The sequence below is a fragment of the Dipodomys merriami genome, unplaced genomic scaffold (genome assembly GCF_024711535.1).
Source record: "Dipodomys merriami isolate MVZ:Mamm:240054 unplaced genomic scaffold, mDipMer1.0.p SCAF_60, whole genome shotgun sequence".
Lineage (NCBI taxonomy): Eukaryota > Metazoa > Chordata > Mammalia > Rodentia > Heteromyidae > Dipodomys > Dipodomys merriami.
Window position 1 is genome coordinate 1521617 of NW_027206180.1, and position 18845 is coordinate 1540461.

The 18845-nt window shown below is 47.6% G+C and overlaps 1 protein-coding gene across 1 annotated transcript in view; it reads left to right on the forward strand.

Annotated features, from left to right (window-relative positions):
* Parn (poly(A)-specific ribonuclease) overlaps nucleotides 1-17152 on the forward strand; it is a 94752-nt gene extending 77600 nt beyond the window's left edge. The window contains exons 23-24 of the mRNA XM_070003444.1: nucleotides 12198-12370; nucleotides 15995-17152. Of these exons, the coding sequence (XP_069859545.1) occupies nucleotides 12198-12370; nucleotides 15995-16047 (226 nt within the window). The 3' untranslated portion in view covers nucleotides 16048-17152. The remainder of the gene's footprint in view (nucleotides 1-12197; nucleotides 12371-15994) is intronic.
* Nucleotides 17153-18845: the final 1693 nt, after the last annotated feature.

Genomic DNA, 18845 nt, shown 5'->3' on the forward strand with positions numbered 1-18845 from the left:
TTGAGAGGATGGTGGAGCCTCAAGGTCTTTTTCTGCCCCAGCTGGCCTGGAACTGTGATCTGTCCAGTCTCTACCTTCCACATGAAGACAACCACGTATAACCACGTACCACCACACCTAGCCACAGGTTGAGAAGGACTGGCGTTGAACCACGATGCTGCCAACAATCCTAGCCTCCCACATAGCTAGGATTACAGGTGTGAGCCATTATACCTGGCTGTCTTAGATCTTTTTTTTTTTTGTCGGTCGTAGGGCAACTCCGGGCCTGGGTGCTGTCCCTCAGCTCTTCAGCTCAAGGCGAGTTCTCTACAACTTGAGCTACAACGCCACTTCTGGTTTTCTGGTGGTTTATTGGAGATAAGAGTTTCACGGACTTTCTGCCCGGGCTAACTTTGAACCGAGATCCTCAGATCTCAGCCTCCTGAGTAGCTAGGATTACAGGCATGAGCCACCAGTGCCTGGCTTGTCTTATATCTTGAATTTGCATTTCTCATGATTAATGATGTTCATGGCCTTTACCCATGCTAGGCAGCTGCTTTACCATTGAACTACACACCCCATTGCCCAGCCTTTGATCTCCTTTGAAAGTACTTTTTGGCTATTCAAATATTTTCTTTTTTTTTTTTTCAAATATTTTCTTTTGTTTTCTGTCAGTTGAGCTTGAGCTCAGGGCCTGGGTACTGTCCCTGAGCTCTTCTGCTCAAGGCTAGTGATCTACCACTGTGAGCCACAGCTCCACTTGCAGTTTTCTGATGGTTAATTGGAGATAAGAATCTCATGGACTTTCCTGCCCAGGATGGCACTGAACCGCAATCCTCAGCTCTCATCCTCCTGGGTAGCTAGGATAACAGGTGTGAGTCACCTGCATCTGGCACATTCAGCTATTTTCTTTCAGAGGCGGCCAGTTAAATCTTGGTCCTGGCTCCTTTGTAAATTGGGTTGATTTATCTTTTTGCTATCAATTTATAGTAGTTGGTTATTGCACCCTGGATATACAACCCTTGTCCAATGCATGTATTAAACATAGTTTTTTTGAGTGCAAAACTGCAGCCTTATTCATTTTTCTTAGTGAAGTCTTTTAATGGGCAGTAATTTTTAACTTTGGTAATGTTCCATTTATTAACTTTTTTCCTTTATGACTAGTGGATTTTTTTTTTAAATCAGTCGCAAGGATTGAATTCAGGGCCTGGGTGCTGCCTCTGAGCCTTTATACTCAAGCCTAGTGCTCTGCCACTTTGAGCTACAAAACTCTACTTCCAGTAGAGTTTGGGGTAGTTGATTGGAGATAAGAGTCTCATGGATTTTCCTGCCCGGGCTGGAAACTGCTATCCTCAGATCTCCTCCAGCATCCGGCTGGATTTCTTTTTCATAAAAAAAAAAAAACTGCTCGGGCTGGGAAGGTGGCTCAGTGGTAGAGTGCTTGCCTCGCATGTGTGAGACCCTGGGTTCCATTCCTCAGCACCACATAAAGAGAAAAAGCCAGAAGTGGCACTGTGGCTCAAGTGGAAGAGCGTTAGCCTTGAGCTGAAGAGCTGAAGGACAGCGCCCAGGCCCAGAGTTCAAGATCCACAACTGACAAAAGACAAAAAAACTTTGCTCTAAAGCAACAGTGATTATTTTTTCCTCATATTTTCTTCTTGAAGAAGTGATGTTTTGCTTTTTATATTTGTCTTAGTCCATTCTCAATGAATCCTGTATTTAGAGTGAGAATGGGTATTATGGTTTGGATCTCAGCTGTCCCCCAAAAGCTCATGTTTTGAAGTTTTTGTCTGCACTAGTTGGGGATGATGGAAATCTTAGGGGTGAAGCTTACCAAAGAAAGTAGGTCATTGGTGGTAGACCCTTGAATGAAGAGTTAGCAAAAAAGTCTTCCTTTCTTTTTGAAATACTGATATTTCTAATACCATTTGTATTCAATCTTCATTTTATTTTAATTCAGCTTTTTTTTATTGTGCTGAATTAATTAATTAATTGATTAATTTTAATCAGTCATGGGCTTGAACTCTGGTCCTGGGCACTGTCCCTCAGCTCTTCAGCTCAAGTCGAGCACTCTACCATTTGAGCCACAATACCACTTCCGGTTTTCTGGTGGTTCATTGGAGGTAAGAGTCTCATGGACTTTCCTGCCGGGGCTAGCTTTGAAACAAGATCCTTGGATCTCAGCCTCCTGAGTAGCTAGGATTACAGGCTTGAGCTACCAGCGCCCGGCTTGAAAATTTTTTCATCTTAGTTATATTAAGGCATTTATTTTCTTTATCCCTGATAAAATGTGTGTGTGTGTGTGTGTGTGTGTGTGTGTGTGTGTGTGTGTGTGTGTGTGTGTGTGTGTGTGTGTGTGTGTGTGTGTAAAACAATCTCAAGATGACTATTGTTACCTTTATTCATAATTATTGAGAAAAAATCTTTGCTGTTATTTGTATCAATGGCTAGGCAAGAGTGTATGTAGTTCAGTGGTTAGAATACCTACCTAGCAGGTATGAGGCACTGGGTCTATCCCCAGCATGGCTAGAAATTGGGGGAGGGGTAGCAAACAACCCACTGTGTTTTACTTTTAAACATTTCTATGTGGAGCCAGGTGTCAGTGGCTCACAGCTGTAGTCTTAGCTACTCAGGAGACTGAGATCTGAGGATCACGGTTCAAAGCCAGCCCAGGCAGGAAAGTTCGTGAGACTCTTATCTCCAATGAACCACCAGAAAACCGGAAGTGGTGCTGTGGCTCAAGTGGTAGAGGCACTGTCCCTGAAGAGCTCATGGACAGCATGTAGGCACAGAGTTCAAGACCCACGACTGACAAAAAATAAACAAACGTTTCTATGTGGTTAAACTAAAAACACAGTGAACATTTTTTTTTTTTTAACTTCAGATCTTGCATTCTCACTTGCCTTATTTTTGCTCATAGCTGGTGCTCTACCACCTGAGGCAAACATCTTGTCCGGGAGTTTTGCTAGTTAGTGGGAAATAACAGTCTTGTAGATTGGTCTGCTCAGGCTAGCTTGGAACTTCAGTCCTTAGATCTCAGCTTCCAAATAGCTAGGCTTATAAGTATGAGCCACCAGTGCCCGGTATAGGCCTTGCCTTATTTTTACTTTTGTGGAGGCTACTTCTTCCAGAATTTAAATTTTCATGATCGTTACATTAACCACTATATGCAGCAGGGTGAATCTACTAAGCAGGATACATTTAGAAAGCCTGGCCTCTCCCCTCACGTCCTCTCTGTGTCTGCTCCATCCCCTGTGGTGATGCTCTTTCATCTTACAAGAATGTGGGTGTCTACATGAGCCCCTCACTGTCCCCCAGATCAATGCAAGGCACCCTGGCATTGTTCCCAGCAATTAGAACACAGCTCTCAGCACCACCAGGTCCTTCAGTCTCCTGTGGTTCCTTAGTTAAAACATGCTTTACCTACACCTGGCTATTTGACTCCTCAGTTATACTAAACCATCTCAGAGCCAAGGGCAGGATTGTTGATAGGTCAGGTGCTTTTTGAAAACTAACTGGTGACCAACACTCTCCTTGTGTTGAGAGAGAATCTGTTACCTTTCTCATCTTTTTGCTTTTTCCTGTCTGGTCAGGATAAGACTCACAGCACACACATGTACAACATCTATTAAAGCACATTCTTCCTTCCAGGCACCAGGATAGGTGCTCATTTAGTTAACCTGTGTATGGGGTGATATGCTGTCCCTAAAGGCTGAATCTCAGTGAAGCTAAATCATTTAGCTTTGGCTACACAGGCACCTGCTTCTCCATGTGATACACGGCTCATCTCCCAGCATTGTGGCGTGTTTGCATGATTGCGTGTCTCATTTGAATAAATTATGAAAAGAAAGGTAACTTGTAAAGTAGCCTAAGAAAAGCCTCCAACTTTCAACCTTGCTTTGTTGGGGAGAGGATTTGAATGTCCAGGCCAGTGTCAAATCCTGCCAGGCCCCATGCCACTACACTCCACGTGGAATCCAGTCTTGATCTTTGGGCGGTTGGTTTCAAGCAGAGGAACAGGAGCCAGTCCACAGGAAAATAGGGTATATGTGTGTCTGTTCAGCCTGGCTGGGAAGGCTGCAAGGCTGGAGGGGTGGGGGGGAGGGGAAGACAGCCATGAGGAAATAGAGTCTGGATAATTAGAAACCAGCACTGGGAGAGTAGCCCTAAGGGGATGGAATGGCACCAGGGACAGAGCCTGGGCGGTCCTGCTGCCTCCCTCCACTGCTTCATCTGTTAAAGTGCTGGGGATCAAACCTAGGGCCTCGTGCATGGCCAGGCTCGTGCTTTTCCTCTAGCCTTCTCTTTGCATCTGCAGGATGGTGTAGCACACCTGACATCCAGGTAGAGCGGTGTGGAGGGGGGAGGGGTCTGCTTTACTGTAGCAGTGTATAAAATGTAGGGACCACAGACATGGACAAAGCTCAGCTGGGAAGCACAGCAGTTGTTTGTATTAAAAATGATCTCTGTGTGCATTTTTAGGACTTTTCATTGATTTGATACTGAGGATGGAGCCCAGAGTTGTGCACATGTTGGACGGGATCTCTACCATTGAGCTACATACACATCCCAGCCCTGTGTGCTTTTAGAGTTTAATCTCTAAGGCTTCTTTCCTTGATGTTTAAAAAAAGCTGTACCTCATTAAAATTTAGAAGGTTTTTGGCAGTGACATAGCTCTCTTTAAATTAGGAACTATGGAAAAGTTTTGTCACTGTCTTCAGAGTCAGAGCCAGTGTTTCCACGAAAAGCTTCTTGTCGCAGAAATTGAGGATTTGGACAAATGCCTGCTGTGGCCTTACTGTAGAGTAGCGTGGCAACTCAGGATTTTATTTTAAATAACGGAAGGCCGAGTTTAATGTCATCTTGTGGCATGCATTGCCTTTTGATGTGTTGGGGGGCTTTCATGTTTCATAATGTCAGGAATATTTGGAAATGAATGCTGTATTTCTCTGACTTTGGATTATTTACTCTACTTCACCATTTTAGAAGTCATGGTCACCTGGGCTGGGTTTCTCGGTACTTTGTGTGGTAGCGTCATTTTCTATGAAAATGTATGGTACTGTGATAACAGACTGCTTCTCCCCCCCCCCCCCCCCATTTAGATGGTACTTAGTGAAATTCTCTGTTTGCCATGTCTGGAAGCTAAATGCATTTCCTGTTTGAGTTGCCTAAATTACACGCACTTAGGCTTATTTCTGTCGTCTTTGAAATAGTGTTAGCTAAAACAAAGTATGAAACGTGTAAATCCTGCATTTTAATTGGCAGATGTAGAAATCGTTTGCATTTTTCTAGAAGGCCTTTTTCTGACACTTCATGCTTAGCAGAAATTCTGCGAGTGCGTTCTCAACCCAGTGACACCACCAAGCTGAGAGTTGGAGCCCAGTTCAATTGTTGGCCATCTACCACCCCTGAGGCAGAGTTCCTTGCCCTTAGCTGTGTGGCTGGTAGTACAGAAACCAGGGCTTGCTAGCTGGGATATTCTAGAATGTTCCAGAAGCCTTCCGTACAAGTGCAGATTTTGCTGAGGGTCTTGCTGTGTTGGACAGTGAGAAACTGCCTTTGATCTTAGGTCTTTCCTCTGAAGATCTTTCGGTTTCTTTATAGTGATATGTGTTTTATATCTACAGAAGCAATGTCTGCCCAAACTAAGGTCACAAAATGTTCTTATTTTCTCTAGCAGTTTCATAGTTTTCAGTTTTATATTGAGGTATACGATTTATTTCCAGTTGATATTTATCTATGTTGTGAGACAGAGGTACAGACATGCAGTCGTGATTACTGTGCCTTAGTGAGAAATCATCTGGCCGCGCCTGTGTGTGGACCTCTGGACTCGGTGTCCATCATCACCCAGTGCCCTTCTGCCCCTAGTAGTTGCTTCATGGTGAATCTTGAGGTCAGTTATTGCATTTGCTTTTCACATTTTTCTTTTTTAAAAAAAATTGTTCTTTTATTTTTTTGCCAGTCCTGGGGCTTGAACTCAGGCCTTGGCACTGTCCCTTGAGCTTCTTTGCTCAAGGCTAATGCTCTACCACTTGAACCACTGTGCCACTTCCAGCTTTTTCTATTTATGTGGTACTGAGGAATCAAACCCAGGGCTTCACGCATGCTAGGAAAGCACTCTACCACTAAGCCACATTCTCAGCCCCATTTTTTTTTTTGTCGGTCATGGGGCCTGAACCCTGGTCCGGGGCGCTGTCCCTGAGCTCTTCAGCTCAAGGTGAGTGCTCTACTACTTGAACCACAGCTCCACTTCCATCTTTTTGCTGGTTAATTAGAGAGAAGAGAGTCTTATAAACTTAACCTGTCTGGTCTGGATTTGAACCATGATCCTCAGATCTCAGCTTCCTGAAATAGCTAGGATTACATGTATGAGCTACTAGGTGCTCAGATTTTAGTCAGTTTGTTAATTTCTACACAGAGCCTGCTAGCTCTTTGTTTGGAATGTCATTGAATCTCAATCATTTGTAGAAGAATTATCTTACCTATAGTATCTTCTTCTAGTCCATTAGAATAGTGTATCTTTTCACCAGTTTAGGATCTCAGATTTTTATCATCAGATCTGGCATGGATTTGTCTGTCTGTGTGTCTGTCTGTGTCTGTGTCTGTGTGCGCATTCATGTGCGTATACGCATGTGTGCGTGTCAGTTCCAGGACTTGAATTGATGGCCCAGGGGCTCTGTTTTTTTTCCCCCTCCAGGTTAGTGCTGCTCTACCTCCTGAAACAGTCCTACATCCAGCTTTTTTTTTTTTAAGTTGGAAATAAGAGTCTCAAAGACTTTCCTGCCCAGGCTGCCTTCGAATCTCAGTCCTCAGATCTCAGCCTCCTGAGTAGTTAGAATTACAGGCATGAGCTACTGGTGCCTGGCTAGTAAAAGGTATTCTGATGTGATACTGTTAATTTTGGGTAACTCAGAGCTAGTTTTTCTCTGACGTAGGCCATTACATGTTTTCAGCTACGGTTTTTGCCTATTTATGCTCTTTTGCTCTATATTTCTCTCATATATGCACAGAGGGACACTCTCATTCCCCAAGAGCTGTCCTTTATTCCTGTGTAGCTGTCATGCAGACATTTAATGTTAATTTTGCTTTTCAAACCCAAATTCCCATTTTTTGATAAGAGTGGGATTTGAATTCAGAGCCTTGTGTTTGCCAGACAGATATTGTACTGCTAGAGCTATGGCCCTTTTACTCCAGTTATTGTTCAGATAGAGCATAACTTTTTTGCCCAGACTCATCTATATGAGGATTCTCCTATTTACAGTTTCCATATAGTTGGGATGACAAACACTTTTACCATGCCCAGACTTTTCTGTTGAGGTGAAGTTGCAAATTTTTTGCCGAGGCTGGCCTCACACAGCAATCGTACTCATCTTAGCCTCTTGAGTAGCTAGGATTACAGACGTGAATCACTGCACCCAAGTCAAACTCAAATTCTTTTTTTTTTTTTTTTTTGCTGGTTGTGGGGCCTGAACTCTGGGTCTGGGCACTGTCCCTCAGCTCTTCAGCTCAATCTAGCTCTCTACCACTTGAGCCACAGCGCCACTTCCAGCTTTTTCTGCTTATGTGGTGATGGGGAATCGAACCTAGGGCTTCATGCATGTGAGGCAAGCGCTCTACCACTGAGCTACCTTCCTAGCCCCAAACTCAAATTCTTGATTAGAAATAGTCCTAGTTCTGAGGGAGTGCCTTCTGAGTTGAGCACATTCTGGCCAACATCCCACCTTGCACCCAGATCATGCCCTGAGTCAGAGAAGCAGTCATGGTCATGGAATCTGCACTCAGCCTGAGCATTTGTGAATGAATACAAGAAGCAAGCTTTCCAACTCCCACCTCCCTGCATTTTTCCAGTTCATTCTGATGTGAGAGGCTGCACTGGGGTGGGAGTGGTGGGTGTCTGTCCTTCCTTCCTTCCCCTCAGGAAGCATTTTTATCCAGCTGACTGAGCAGTCAGTTGCCCGTATAATAGAGTGTAAGCCATGCTAACATTATATATAATTCAGGACTGAATAAAACAGTTTCGTGTTTGTCACTTGCCTTGTTGCTTCTGGGGGGGACAGCACGCTCTTCTTCCATTTATTTTACCCATTCAGCAAGCTGAACAGGGTGGGGTGGGACAGAGAACCCAGTGCCTGCCAGGCCCTGAAAGTGCTGTGCACATGGGCGTACATTCTGCTCTGGTGGAACTTGCCCTCTCCAGGGAGGGAGGGAGGGAGAGACAGAGAGAGGAGGGAGGATGGGAGGAGAGAGCAAGAAAATAGAAAAAGAAATTACAAAGAGCCAATGAACAGCCAGGTAGAGGTGAGGAGAGGCCAGGCAGGGCAGCATGGAGACGTGAGTATGAGTGCTGCAGGCTACAGGGTCTTGGGCTCCTTCAGGGAGCACAACCTGAGAGAATGAAAATGGGGTGGCTCTAAAACAGTGACAAAACTGGGGGGACAGTCTCAGGCCTGCCCCATTGCTTCGCCACCCCCGGATGAGCTTGCTCATCTGTACCTTAAAAATGGTCACATACGAATATGAAAGGAAGGAAGTTTATAAGCTGAGAAGCCTCTCGAAATGAAGGGGCAAAGCTGGGTGCCAGTGCTCACGCCTGTCATTGTAGCTACTCAGGAGGCTGAGACCTGAGGATCGCAGTTTGAGGCCACACAAGTGTAACACATGGAATGCACGATGATCCCTCTGAGGGCCTCTCAGCAGAAGTCCCAGTAACCAGTGACCTTTCCTAGGAAACAAGAGACTCTCACTTGAGAGCAAACTTAAGATTAGTAACTGAGAAATAGCCTGTAAATTAAGTTGTAAATGTTCACATACATACTTTGTACACTTAAAAGTTCTATGAGCTGAGTGCTGGTAGCTCACGCCTATCATCCTAGTGGAAGATCTCAGGAGGCTGAGATCTTTGGATCTCAGTTTGAAGCCAGCCCAAGCAAGAAAAGGACTGTGAAACTTTTTTTTAAATATTTTTTATTGTAAAGATACTGTACAGAGGGATTATAGTTATGTGAGCAAGGTAATAAGTCCATTTTCTGTCAAGCATTGTTACACCCTCCTTTATATTTCCCCTACCATCCCTTTCCTCCCCACCTTCCCAACTCCTCCCTCCCCTCTCCCACCCCAACCCCCCTCCCTACCTCCCAAAGTTGTAAAGCTAGTTTTCAACCTAGTGTCTTGTACATCTCATTGTTACAATGGCTCATCCAGTATCCTTATTTCAGCATTTTGTTATTTCCCTTCCCTCCCCAAATTAGAAAAATGTATGTACAAGATGCAGGGCACTGGAATCAAATACAGTGGCAACAGGGAAGGACTGTGAGACTCTTATCTCCAATTAACCATCAGACAACTGGAAGTGCTACTGTGGCTCAAAATGATAGAGCACTAGACTTGAATGAAAAAAGCTCAGGGACAGCACCCAAGGCCCTGAGTTCAAGCCCCATGACTGACAAAAAAAAAAACAAGTTCTGTGAGATCAGGACTTGTCAGGCCTGCCCAATACAGTACCTGAAGCAGGGGGGCACTAAAGTTTGTGGTGGGCACTGCCCAGGCAGGAGCCCATTAGCCACAGTAAGTTGGGGTTAGATAAAAGCAGAGTATCCTAACAAGGCTCTTCAGTTAATGTTAAAAATTAAAGCAATCAAACCATTTGTCTATGAGATATCCATAATCTTGTTGTTTCTGATTTTTTTCCTTTTGGTGTTGCTGGAGGTGGACCCCAGGGCCTGTGTGCCCTGGGCATGCACTCTACCACTGGGCCACTTTGCAAACCTACCACCTCAATGTTGCACACTTGTGAAGAAACAGAGCGCTAACACATGCCAGAAAGTTTCCTCGTGTCCAAACCTGCTGAAGTTTTTCCTCTCTAGACCAGCTTCACCTCATCTGGAATTCACATAAATGGAATTAGGAAATACCCACTCTTTCCCGGGAGGCTTTATGGCCTTAGAATGCTTGGGCGATTCATCACGTTGTCGTGGCAGCTTTGCCTTGCCAGGCTGTACGTTGTGGTGCGAGTGCACTGCCGTTTGTTTCTTCCCTGTGGATTGCACCCTGTTTTCTCCTGTTGATGGACACCTGTGCTGTCACCACGTCCTGTGTGCTATAAATAGAAAAGATGAAGGACTGGGTTATCCCTTGAGACCATCTAGCAGAGTATGATGGGATGCACGGGTTGGGGGAGCCTTAGGGGCTGGGAATGGATGTGGGAGAGTGGAGTGTTGGAGCAGGAAGTGTGGGGGGGGGGAGAAGCTTTGGGGCTTAGAAGCTCTGAGGGGAGCCGTGGACACCCGGGACAGAGCATCTGATGGACTTCCTTAGTTCAGCCTGTGTTGAGGCCCAGCAGAAGAGCAGACTAGAAAAGCTGATTGGGCTGGGCGCCAGTGGTTCACACCTGTCAACCCCAGCCACTCAGGAGGCCGAGATCTGAGGGTTGCAGTTCTAAGGCCAGCCTGGGCAAGAGAGTCTGTGAGACTTTTATCCCCAATTACACACACACACACACACACACACACACACAGGCACGTATACATGCGCCCAGAAGTGGCACTGTGGCTCAAGTGGTAAAGCCCTCACCAAGAGCAAGAAAGCTCAGGCACAGCACCCAGGCCGAGTTCAAGCCCCAGTACCAATGGAAAAAAAAATAGTAATAACAGAAAGGAAAGCTGATTGGACCCAGCAGATGGAGGATCCCAGCTGTCATCCCAAGCATGTACAATTCAGGTCTGCAGTGACATTGGGGAATGACAAAGGCCAGACACTGCCTCCAAGCCTGTGGCCAGGCCCACTGGCGGGGAGGGGGTGGGTGGGGGTGGGGTTAATCAAATGAGATCGTTTGTTAATGAGCCAAGATGGCTCTGCTTTGTTTCAAGAGGCCCATAGTTATGTATTTATTAGTCATGTATCAGTGCGTGCATCAGGACACTCCCCCTCCCCTCCCATTCTTTCTTTCCCTCTCACCTTCCATCCTTATATGATATCCATCTGTGGGTTCTTTTTTTTTTCAACAGTTTAGCATTTATTATTTCTGTTTAATTATTTGGCTAAAGCTGCCCTGCCAGCTCCTTTGCCCCTGAGACACACTCCGTTAATCTTTGAGCAGTTTCCCCCCTGGTGCTATGAGGGAGTTCACAGTCATTTTCCAGCTGGAATCAGACACTCTCAAGAAGCTCTGGTCTGTGTGGCTGAGTGTGGTAGCATATACCTGTAGTCCCAGCATTCAGGTGGCTGAGGCAGTCGGTTCATGGGTTTGAAACCAGCCTGGGCTACATAACAAGAACTTAATAAAGCACATGAACAAAAAAAAAGAAAGAAAGATACTGTGTAGAGATGTGAAAGGGGGTAAATGAAAGGCCAGCCAGTCTCAGAGGCCAACCACCCAGACCTCTCTCTCCTGTATCTCTTGTGACTCAGAAGAGGCACGAGGAAGCATTTGTTCTCCTGTTGGGCAGAACAGCACAGAACAGAACAGACGTGGGACAGCTGGATGAACAGTTTCTACCTGGGACACCTGAACATTCGCTGTCCAGGGAGGGTACGTGGGCGCATGCTCACACTGTCTCCTGACCGCACCCCGCTGTCCCCTTTAAATGGATTGCCTTGCGGCTTTTTATTTAGGGTTGTTTCTTTTTTTTTTTTTTTTTTTTTTTGCTTGATGCTTTTCTTAATAAATAACCTATAGTATTTGCAAGACCATTTAGAGGAGAAAAGTTCACTGGCCTTGAGCACTGTTTTGTTTTTTTAATGAAGTTGTATTTCTGGAGACATGTTAAGGGAAAATGAGGACACATAACCTGATTTCATTCAACATGTCAAATCTTATAAAGCTTCCAAAAGGGACCAAGGTCTCAGGATAAATGTAACGAGTCACCTTTTTGGAAAAGAAGGGAATTCTGTAGCTCACAAACTCTTCCTTGTAAGCCGGATGAGAGCAGGTGGATCGAAGATCCCGGGGAGACTCCATTAGAAGATTTAAGTCTCATCCTCTACTCTTCCGCTGCATCAGCTTCATTAAACCAAGGGCGGGAATGTTCTGGCAGAATGTGCCCTCACCACTCCCAGCAGCTTGGCACAGGGCAGAGCCAGCCTCTGACCAGCTGGTCTTGGAGTTTTTAACCTGGTTCATAAGAAGGCCCTGTTTCCAGCCATCACCCCATTGCTGAAGGCTAGGGAATGTCCCCTTCCGCTCCTCTGAACAGCCCTGTGTCCCCCTTGGTGCCTTTCAGCTTCTCGGCCACCAGCACCATGGGAGAGAGGAACGTCAGCCCTGGGGCAAGAGAAGCTGGCTCGGAGGACGGAGTGGCTGGGGAGGAATCTGAGTGCGAGGCTGAGCCCCTCTCCGAGGGACGCAAGAAGGCCAAGAAATTGAAAAGGATGAAGAAAGAGCTTCCTCGGGCAGGTTGGTGCCGTTCTTGCTAAACCCCTGGGCTGTGTGTACTGCCTAAAGGCTCTAGACACTCCTGTTTTTAGGGAGAAATGGTAGCAGTGTTTCCCCTTGCAGGCAGAGCCTTGGCTCTGGTACCCAGGCCTCTCCCGTGGGGCTCCACACTAAGTCCTGCCTCATGCTTTCGATTCTGGTCATGTGTTCAAAGCAGCCAAGGTATTTCAGATGTGCGTTCCATCTGCCCAGAGCCACTCCTGCACGATTCCCACCCCTCCTAGCAATGCCTGACCACCCGGATCTCTCCCTTGTGCAGCGTTATGTAAGAAGCAGGAAAACAGGAAATCAGCATGTGCTGAGCAGTATACCTGCCAGACTCTACCGCCTGCTCTCCCTTTACTGTCCTTGGTTCCCTCGCCACTCCCTGCTGGTGTGGGGAGCCATCACCCCTGTCTTAGATGTGTGGCGCTGGCTCAGAGAGGTTAGAAAGAAGGATTCGGGGCCACACGGGTACTGGAGGCAAAGGTAGAGCCCAGGACCTCCAGCCCCGTGTCCCGTGCAGCTCCGGGCACAGACCCCACGCAGGCCAGAGCAAGGGCAGGGGGTGGCTGAACAGCAGGCCACTCCTGCTGTGGGGGACGCTGGTCATTGGTCAGACTGCAGTCACAATGACAGTGCCTGTGACACTGCCTCCTGAGTACGCCTTGCAGGCTTGACCGGAGGCCTCCCCTTTGAATCGGTGAGGCGTTCACCATTGTCCAATTCACGATTGAGATCGAGGCCCGGAGGTCAGTGGCTTGCTGATGGCCCAGAGCCCTTAACATGTGTGTGCCCCACATCACGGTCATATCTGTGCACTTGGGATGACAGAGGCACAGGCCCGTGGCTGTGGCTCCCCGCCGTTGCACATAGTGCCTGCGGCTGGTTAGAGTTCAGCCGAGGTGGAGGAGGCAGCAGCCGGCGGTGGAGCTGGGCTCAGACCCAAGTCCAAGTCTATAAGCTCCATGTGCTTTGGTCCTTCTGCCTGTGTGGCCTGATCTGACTACTGAATCTCTATCTCTCTCTCATCGATAGGAATGAAATCCCAGAAGCAGCAAAAATGCAGCAAGTGCTTTTTATAAATTGTGCTGAAGTTTAATTTTAACAGAAAACTTGGACTCTTGTGTGAAGCCTTGATTGTTGTAGTTTAGCCATTCCCGTGGAGCCTGGCACCCCCCTTTCTCTGTCTCCTCTCCTTTTCCTACCTGAATTTAGGAGAAGTCTCTAATCCCTGGCCCGTGTTCATAAAAGGGTAAGGGATTTAGCTGGACATTGCTCATATTTTCTACCGCAGTAACTTGGGGGGGCAGAGATTGGGAAGGTCAAGGTTCAAGTCTATCCCTGGCAAAAAGGTCCCGAGACACCATCTCAACAATATCCAGGCATAATGGGGTACACCTGCCATACCAGCTGCACAAAAAGTATACATAGGAGGATCAAAGTCCAGTTGGGGCCTAGGCAAAAACACTACACACCATTCAAAAACTAACAAAGCCAAAAAAGTCTGGGGCAGCAAGGGCAAGGCCCAGAGTTCAACCCCGCCAAAATAAATAAATAAATATTAGATGTTAGCATGACTTAGCAATCATGCTTAGCTTGTGTCCGCTTGGTGTCTGTCCTGTGTAGCTTGGTCTCTCAGGAGCTTCTAGTTTATCTCCTCTCAGAGACAAGGTTTTTAATTTTTCTCCGATGTCACCATAATCTTTAAAATATACTATGTTAATAGATTAGCTCCTTTTACAGTTTTCTTCATTCTAAATGAAACCTTTATATAAATTATTTGGGGTTTTGGACTTCTACTACCGTAATAAGATAGGTTTTTTTTTTTTCTTCCCCTCCCCTTTGACAGTAAAGCTGTTATTGCCAAAAGATTGAGCTTTTTAAGCCAAGGGCTGGTGGCTCATGCCTGTAATCCCAGCTACTCAGGAGGCTGAGATCTGAGGATCATGGTTCAAAGCCAGCCAGGCAGGAAAGTCAGTGAGATTCTGATCTCCAATAAACCACCAGAAAACCGAAGCGGCGCTGTGGCTCAAGTGGTAGAACGCTAGGCTTGAGCTGAAGAGCGCAGGGAGAGTGCCCAGGCCCAGAGTTCAAGCCCCATGACTGACCAAAGAGAAAAGATTGGAGCTTTAAAAAAAAAAAAAAAAAGATCGAGTGTGTGCTTCTCTGTCAGTGCTGCCAAAATAGGGAAAAGGATGTCATGACAAGTTTTAATTGAACCTGGGAGATGGGCTTTTTTTCCTGGCCCTTTCCCCCTTACCCAGGGAGGCCTGCGTACGGGGTAGAGCTGACTGGACCCTCTGACTGGCTGCTTCCGGCACTCTCCTCCTTTTGGCCTGAGCTGCCCATATACCGGTCAAGAGTGCAGGAGCCAGACCTGTTGAAAAGATGACTGTGCTTTTTCAGCCCCTTGAGTAAAACCCCGGGATGCAAGAGGGCTTGAAGCCCCAGCCTGCGGAGGGCCTGTGTTGAGCAGGAGCCAGAGGGCGTGAGTGGCGGTGTGGTCAGGGTGACCCTCCGAAAGGCTCCAGTGTCAGAGCATTGTCACAGGTGGTCAGACAGCAAGTCACCTGGCTTCTGAGGCACACTGCCTTTTCCAGAACCTTTTCACACACACAATCCAACCTCGATCCTTCTTCCTTTATCTACCACAATGCATTTGACATCTGTGATGTTGCTTGCATCATTGGTTCATTTTTTTTTGTTATTATTGCGTAATATTCCACTTTAAAGGTCTATGGCTGTTGGCTTATCCATTCTCCCAGCCCACGGACATCTAGGCTTTGGTTTGGGCTTTGGCTTGGAGGGTGGCTAGGCTGGTTTTCCCTGGACAGCTTCACCAGTGCACAGCAGCCCCTGTGCGGCCCATCCAGCCTGCACATTTCACTCTATGAGCCTGCACTCCCTGGGTAGGTCACAGACCCAGAAGGCAAGGTGTCCTTCTAGACACTCTTTGCCTTAGCACTGACAGAAAATGGCATGCATGAAAAATATAGGCTTCAGACTTGGGGAGGAAGATATCTTCCATCATAGAGATGGACCTGGCCAGCCTCAACCAAGTGGGGAACGCTGTGGCTGCAGCTTCTGTGCCATTCTGGGATCTCTGGCTGGCACGCTTCCCTTTTGCTGCGGGGTGTCTCTGTGCCTCCCCACACAGAAACCCACATTCCCGGGTCCCCGGGGGAGCTCGGCGCCACAGAAGCAGCAAGCCACCCGCTAGCAGCGTGGCTCTGCCATGTCTTTCTGGTCTGTGTGTGTGTGGCTGCTGGCGACACTGGGTGGACGTGAGTGAAGATTACCCATGAACCCGGCACCCAGCGTGATTGCGTGTGTGTGCACCCCTGCGCGCCCTTGTTTAAACTCTGGAAGTGAGAGAACAGAACTGGGGCAGGGCAGGGAAGCTCCTCACTCCACCCGTGGCAATGGGTGACTTCCACGTGGCTGCTGGGGATGTCGCCACAGCCAGGCATGGGCTGTGACCTTTGCCCTGCCTGCCCACCTGAAGATGCGTGCGTGTCGGGCAGGGCGCAGCGCCAGCCGGCGCCGCCATGCGTCCTCCCAGGTCGCCCTCCCTCACTCATGCGGTGCTTCCTTCCCCTCCAGGGAGCTGCACGGACAGCCCGGCCAAGCTCTTCGAGGTTCCGGACACCTGGTAACGGAGACCCGAGCAGGAGCCGCCGCCGGCACGCTGGGAAGCCATACCACATTGTGTCACTAAAGCCACGGTGTGGAAGAGGCAAAACCACGAGTGTCTCCGGTTTTTACTTTGGTGGCTGTTGCTTTTTTTTTTTCTCCCCCCCCCCCCCTCTCATTTTTAATCGAAACTAACTGTGGACAGCTGTGGGCGGTCATGAGCGTGGGCATTCCTGTACTAACCCGCTAATCATTTTCTGCTCCCGGGAAGCTTTCCTGCAGGTTAGTGCGAGAACAGAGCCCACTTCTAGTGTCTTGGTCGCAGGTTCAGGCCTGAGCTCCCTCCTGCTTACCTTCCCATCCCTGTTTGTGGGCTGGTCAGAGGCCAAGGACATGGCTCCTGAGGGCCTCGGCATCCCACCACGGCTGCCTGAAAACATCCATCAGGCTTGTTTCCAATGGGAAGGGTGCAGGGTTGATCGCTGGGGGAGCCCGCATGGGCCTGGGCCTGTGGACATATTTATTACCGTTACTCTCCGGCCGTGCCAGCTTCTCATGGGAGCGGTCCAGTGAACACCCAGTGCTGTTCTAAGTGGGTGCTGTTCTAAGTGGGTGCCCTACACTCTCCACCGCTCATCCTTGCTTGGTGTTTTTCTCTATGTGTGTGTGTATGTGTGTGTGTATGAGAATGTGTATATGTGTATTGTGTGTGTGAGAGAGAGAGAGAGAGGTTCAAGAAGGAAAATCTAGTGGTTTGTCAATGTCTAGCAGAGCTTCCTACCCTACAGGGAATGTGTGTGTGTGTGTGTGTGTGTGTGTGAGAGAGAGAGAGAGAGAGAGAGAGAGAGAGAGAGAGAGAGAGAGAGAGAGAGAGAGAGAGAGAGCAGGAGAGAGAGAGGGAGAGAGAGAGAGAGAGGGAGTATGGGGGAAGGAGGAAGGAAAGGAGGTGAACCCCATGGTGAACCCCAACCTGGATGTGAGCATCACGAGGCAAAACAGCACATCCCGGACCTCCTTCCGCAGGTCTGCTTCCAGTAGATCATCGTTAGATATTGAACATTTTTGTATCGTGAAAATAAAAATGAAAAGTGTATTTCCAAAAGATAAAATTAAAGAAATTTTCATAGAGCCCTGGGTCTTCCTTGCTCTGTGTCATAAGTGAAGGGCTGCCGGGGGTGCGTCTCACCTCTGAGAAGACCTGGGAAGTTGCTGGGCCTGGGAGTGCGTGGACTCTTTCTTCCCTCCTCACTTTGTCTCCCCCCCCTCCCAGGTCAGACACCGGTGCAGGAGGCGGTGAGAGGGAGGGGACCCCTCACACCCCTCATAGAATTCCTGGCAGACCCCTTTACTACGTAAATTCTATGTTGGTGCAGTCTGTTGTGTCTTTTTTTTCCTTCTATGTCTCATCTAAGAAACCATAGAGGGGTAAAACATGCTTACTTATTTTCTTACAGAAACATTGTAGTTTTAGCATCTCATCCTGAATTATCTTTTTAGTCTCGTGTGAGACTCGGTCGAGGTTCCTTCCTTCATCTAATACGTCATCCGGGCATTCCAGCGACACCTGCAGAGGCTTTCCTGTTCAAATGCTTTGGGAATGTAGTTTTAAAAACCACCACCACCAACAACAAAAATGATTGGTTGAGCCCAGCTCCAGTGACTCCCATCTGTTAGTCTAGCTACTCTGAAGGCTGAGATCTGAAGATCACAGTTAGAAGAAGAAAATGCAACAACAGGGCTGGGAAGGTGGCTCAGTGGTAGAGCACTTGCCTTGCATGCTCAAGGCCCTGGGTTCGATTCCTCAGCACCACATAAGCAAAAAGAAAAAAGCCGGAAGTGGCGCTGTGGCTCAAGTGGTAGAGTGCTAGCCTTGAGCTGAAGAGCTGAGGGACAGCACCCAGGCCCAGAGTTCAGGCCCCACAACCAGACCCAAAAAAAAAGAAAATGCAACAACATTTGGTGACTGCTAAGGACCATGCCAAACCATCTCTCTCAACCTGGAGAACCAGTGAGTATTAGAAACAGTTCAATCTTTTTTTTTTTTTTTGTCGGTCATGGGGCTTGAACTCTGGGCCTGGGCGCTGTCCCTCAGCTCTTCAGCTCAAGGCGAGCGCTCTACTACTTGAGCTACAGCGCCACTTCCAGTTTTCTGGTGGTTTATTGGAGATAGGAGTCTCACGGTCTCTCCTGCCCGGGCTGGCTTTGAACCGTGATCCTCAGATCTCAGCCTCCTGAGTAGCTAGGATTACAGGCGAGAGCCACCAGCGCCCGGCACAGTTCAATCTTTTAAGATAACTTCATTCACTCGAAAACTGACGGACCTCTCTTTTTAGAACCTTCCATTTTGAAACCGATTGCTTTCTGGAATGGTAGTCCTTGCTTTTGGAATGTAAGGGCTTTTGTCTTGTTTTAGACTTTGGTTAGGTACGTAAGTTGGTTTAGGAGACAATGTCTCAGTGTGTGGCTCAGGCTGGCCTCCAGACTTGGAATCTTCCTGCCTCAGCATCTTGAGAACTGGGATTACAGGTATGTGCAACCTTACCCAGCTGAAAATACACTTACTGCTCCACTCCCCTGTGTATTTTTACTGTATCCTCATGGGAACTGTGTGTTGGGGCTTACTCTGCTCTGAGCCCTTCATACTTCACTGAAGCAAATTATTCCCATTTGAAGGTAAACTTTATGCCTGTGGCCCATTGTATTTGAGGCTCATACAAGCGTGTATTACATTTTTGTTCCGTTATGTTTTTTGTTTATTGTCAGTTGTGTGGCTTGAACTCTGGTCCTGGGCACCATCCCTGAGCTCTTCAGCTCAAGGTGA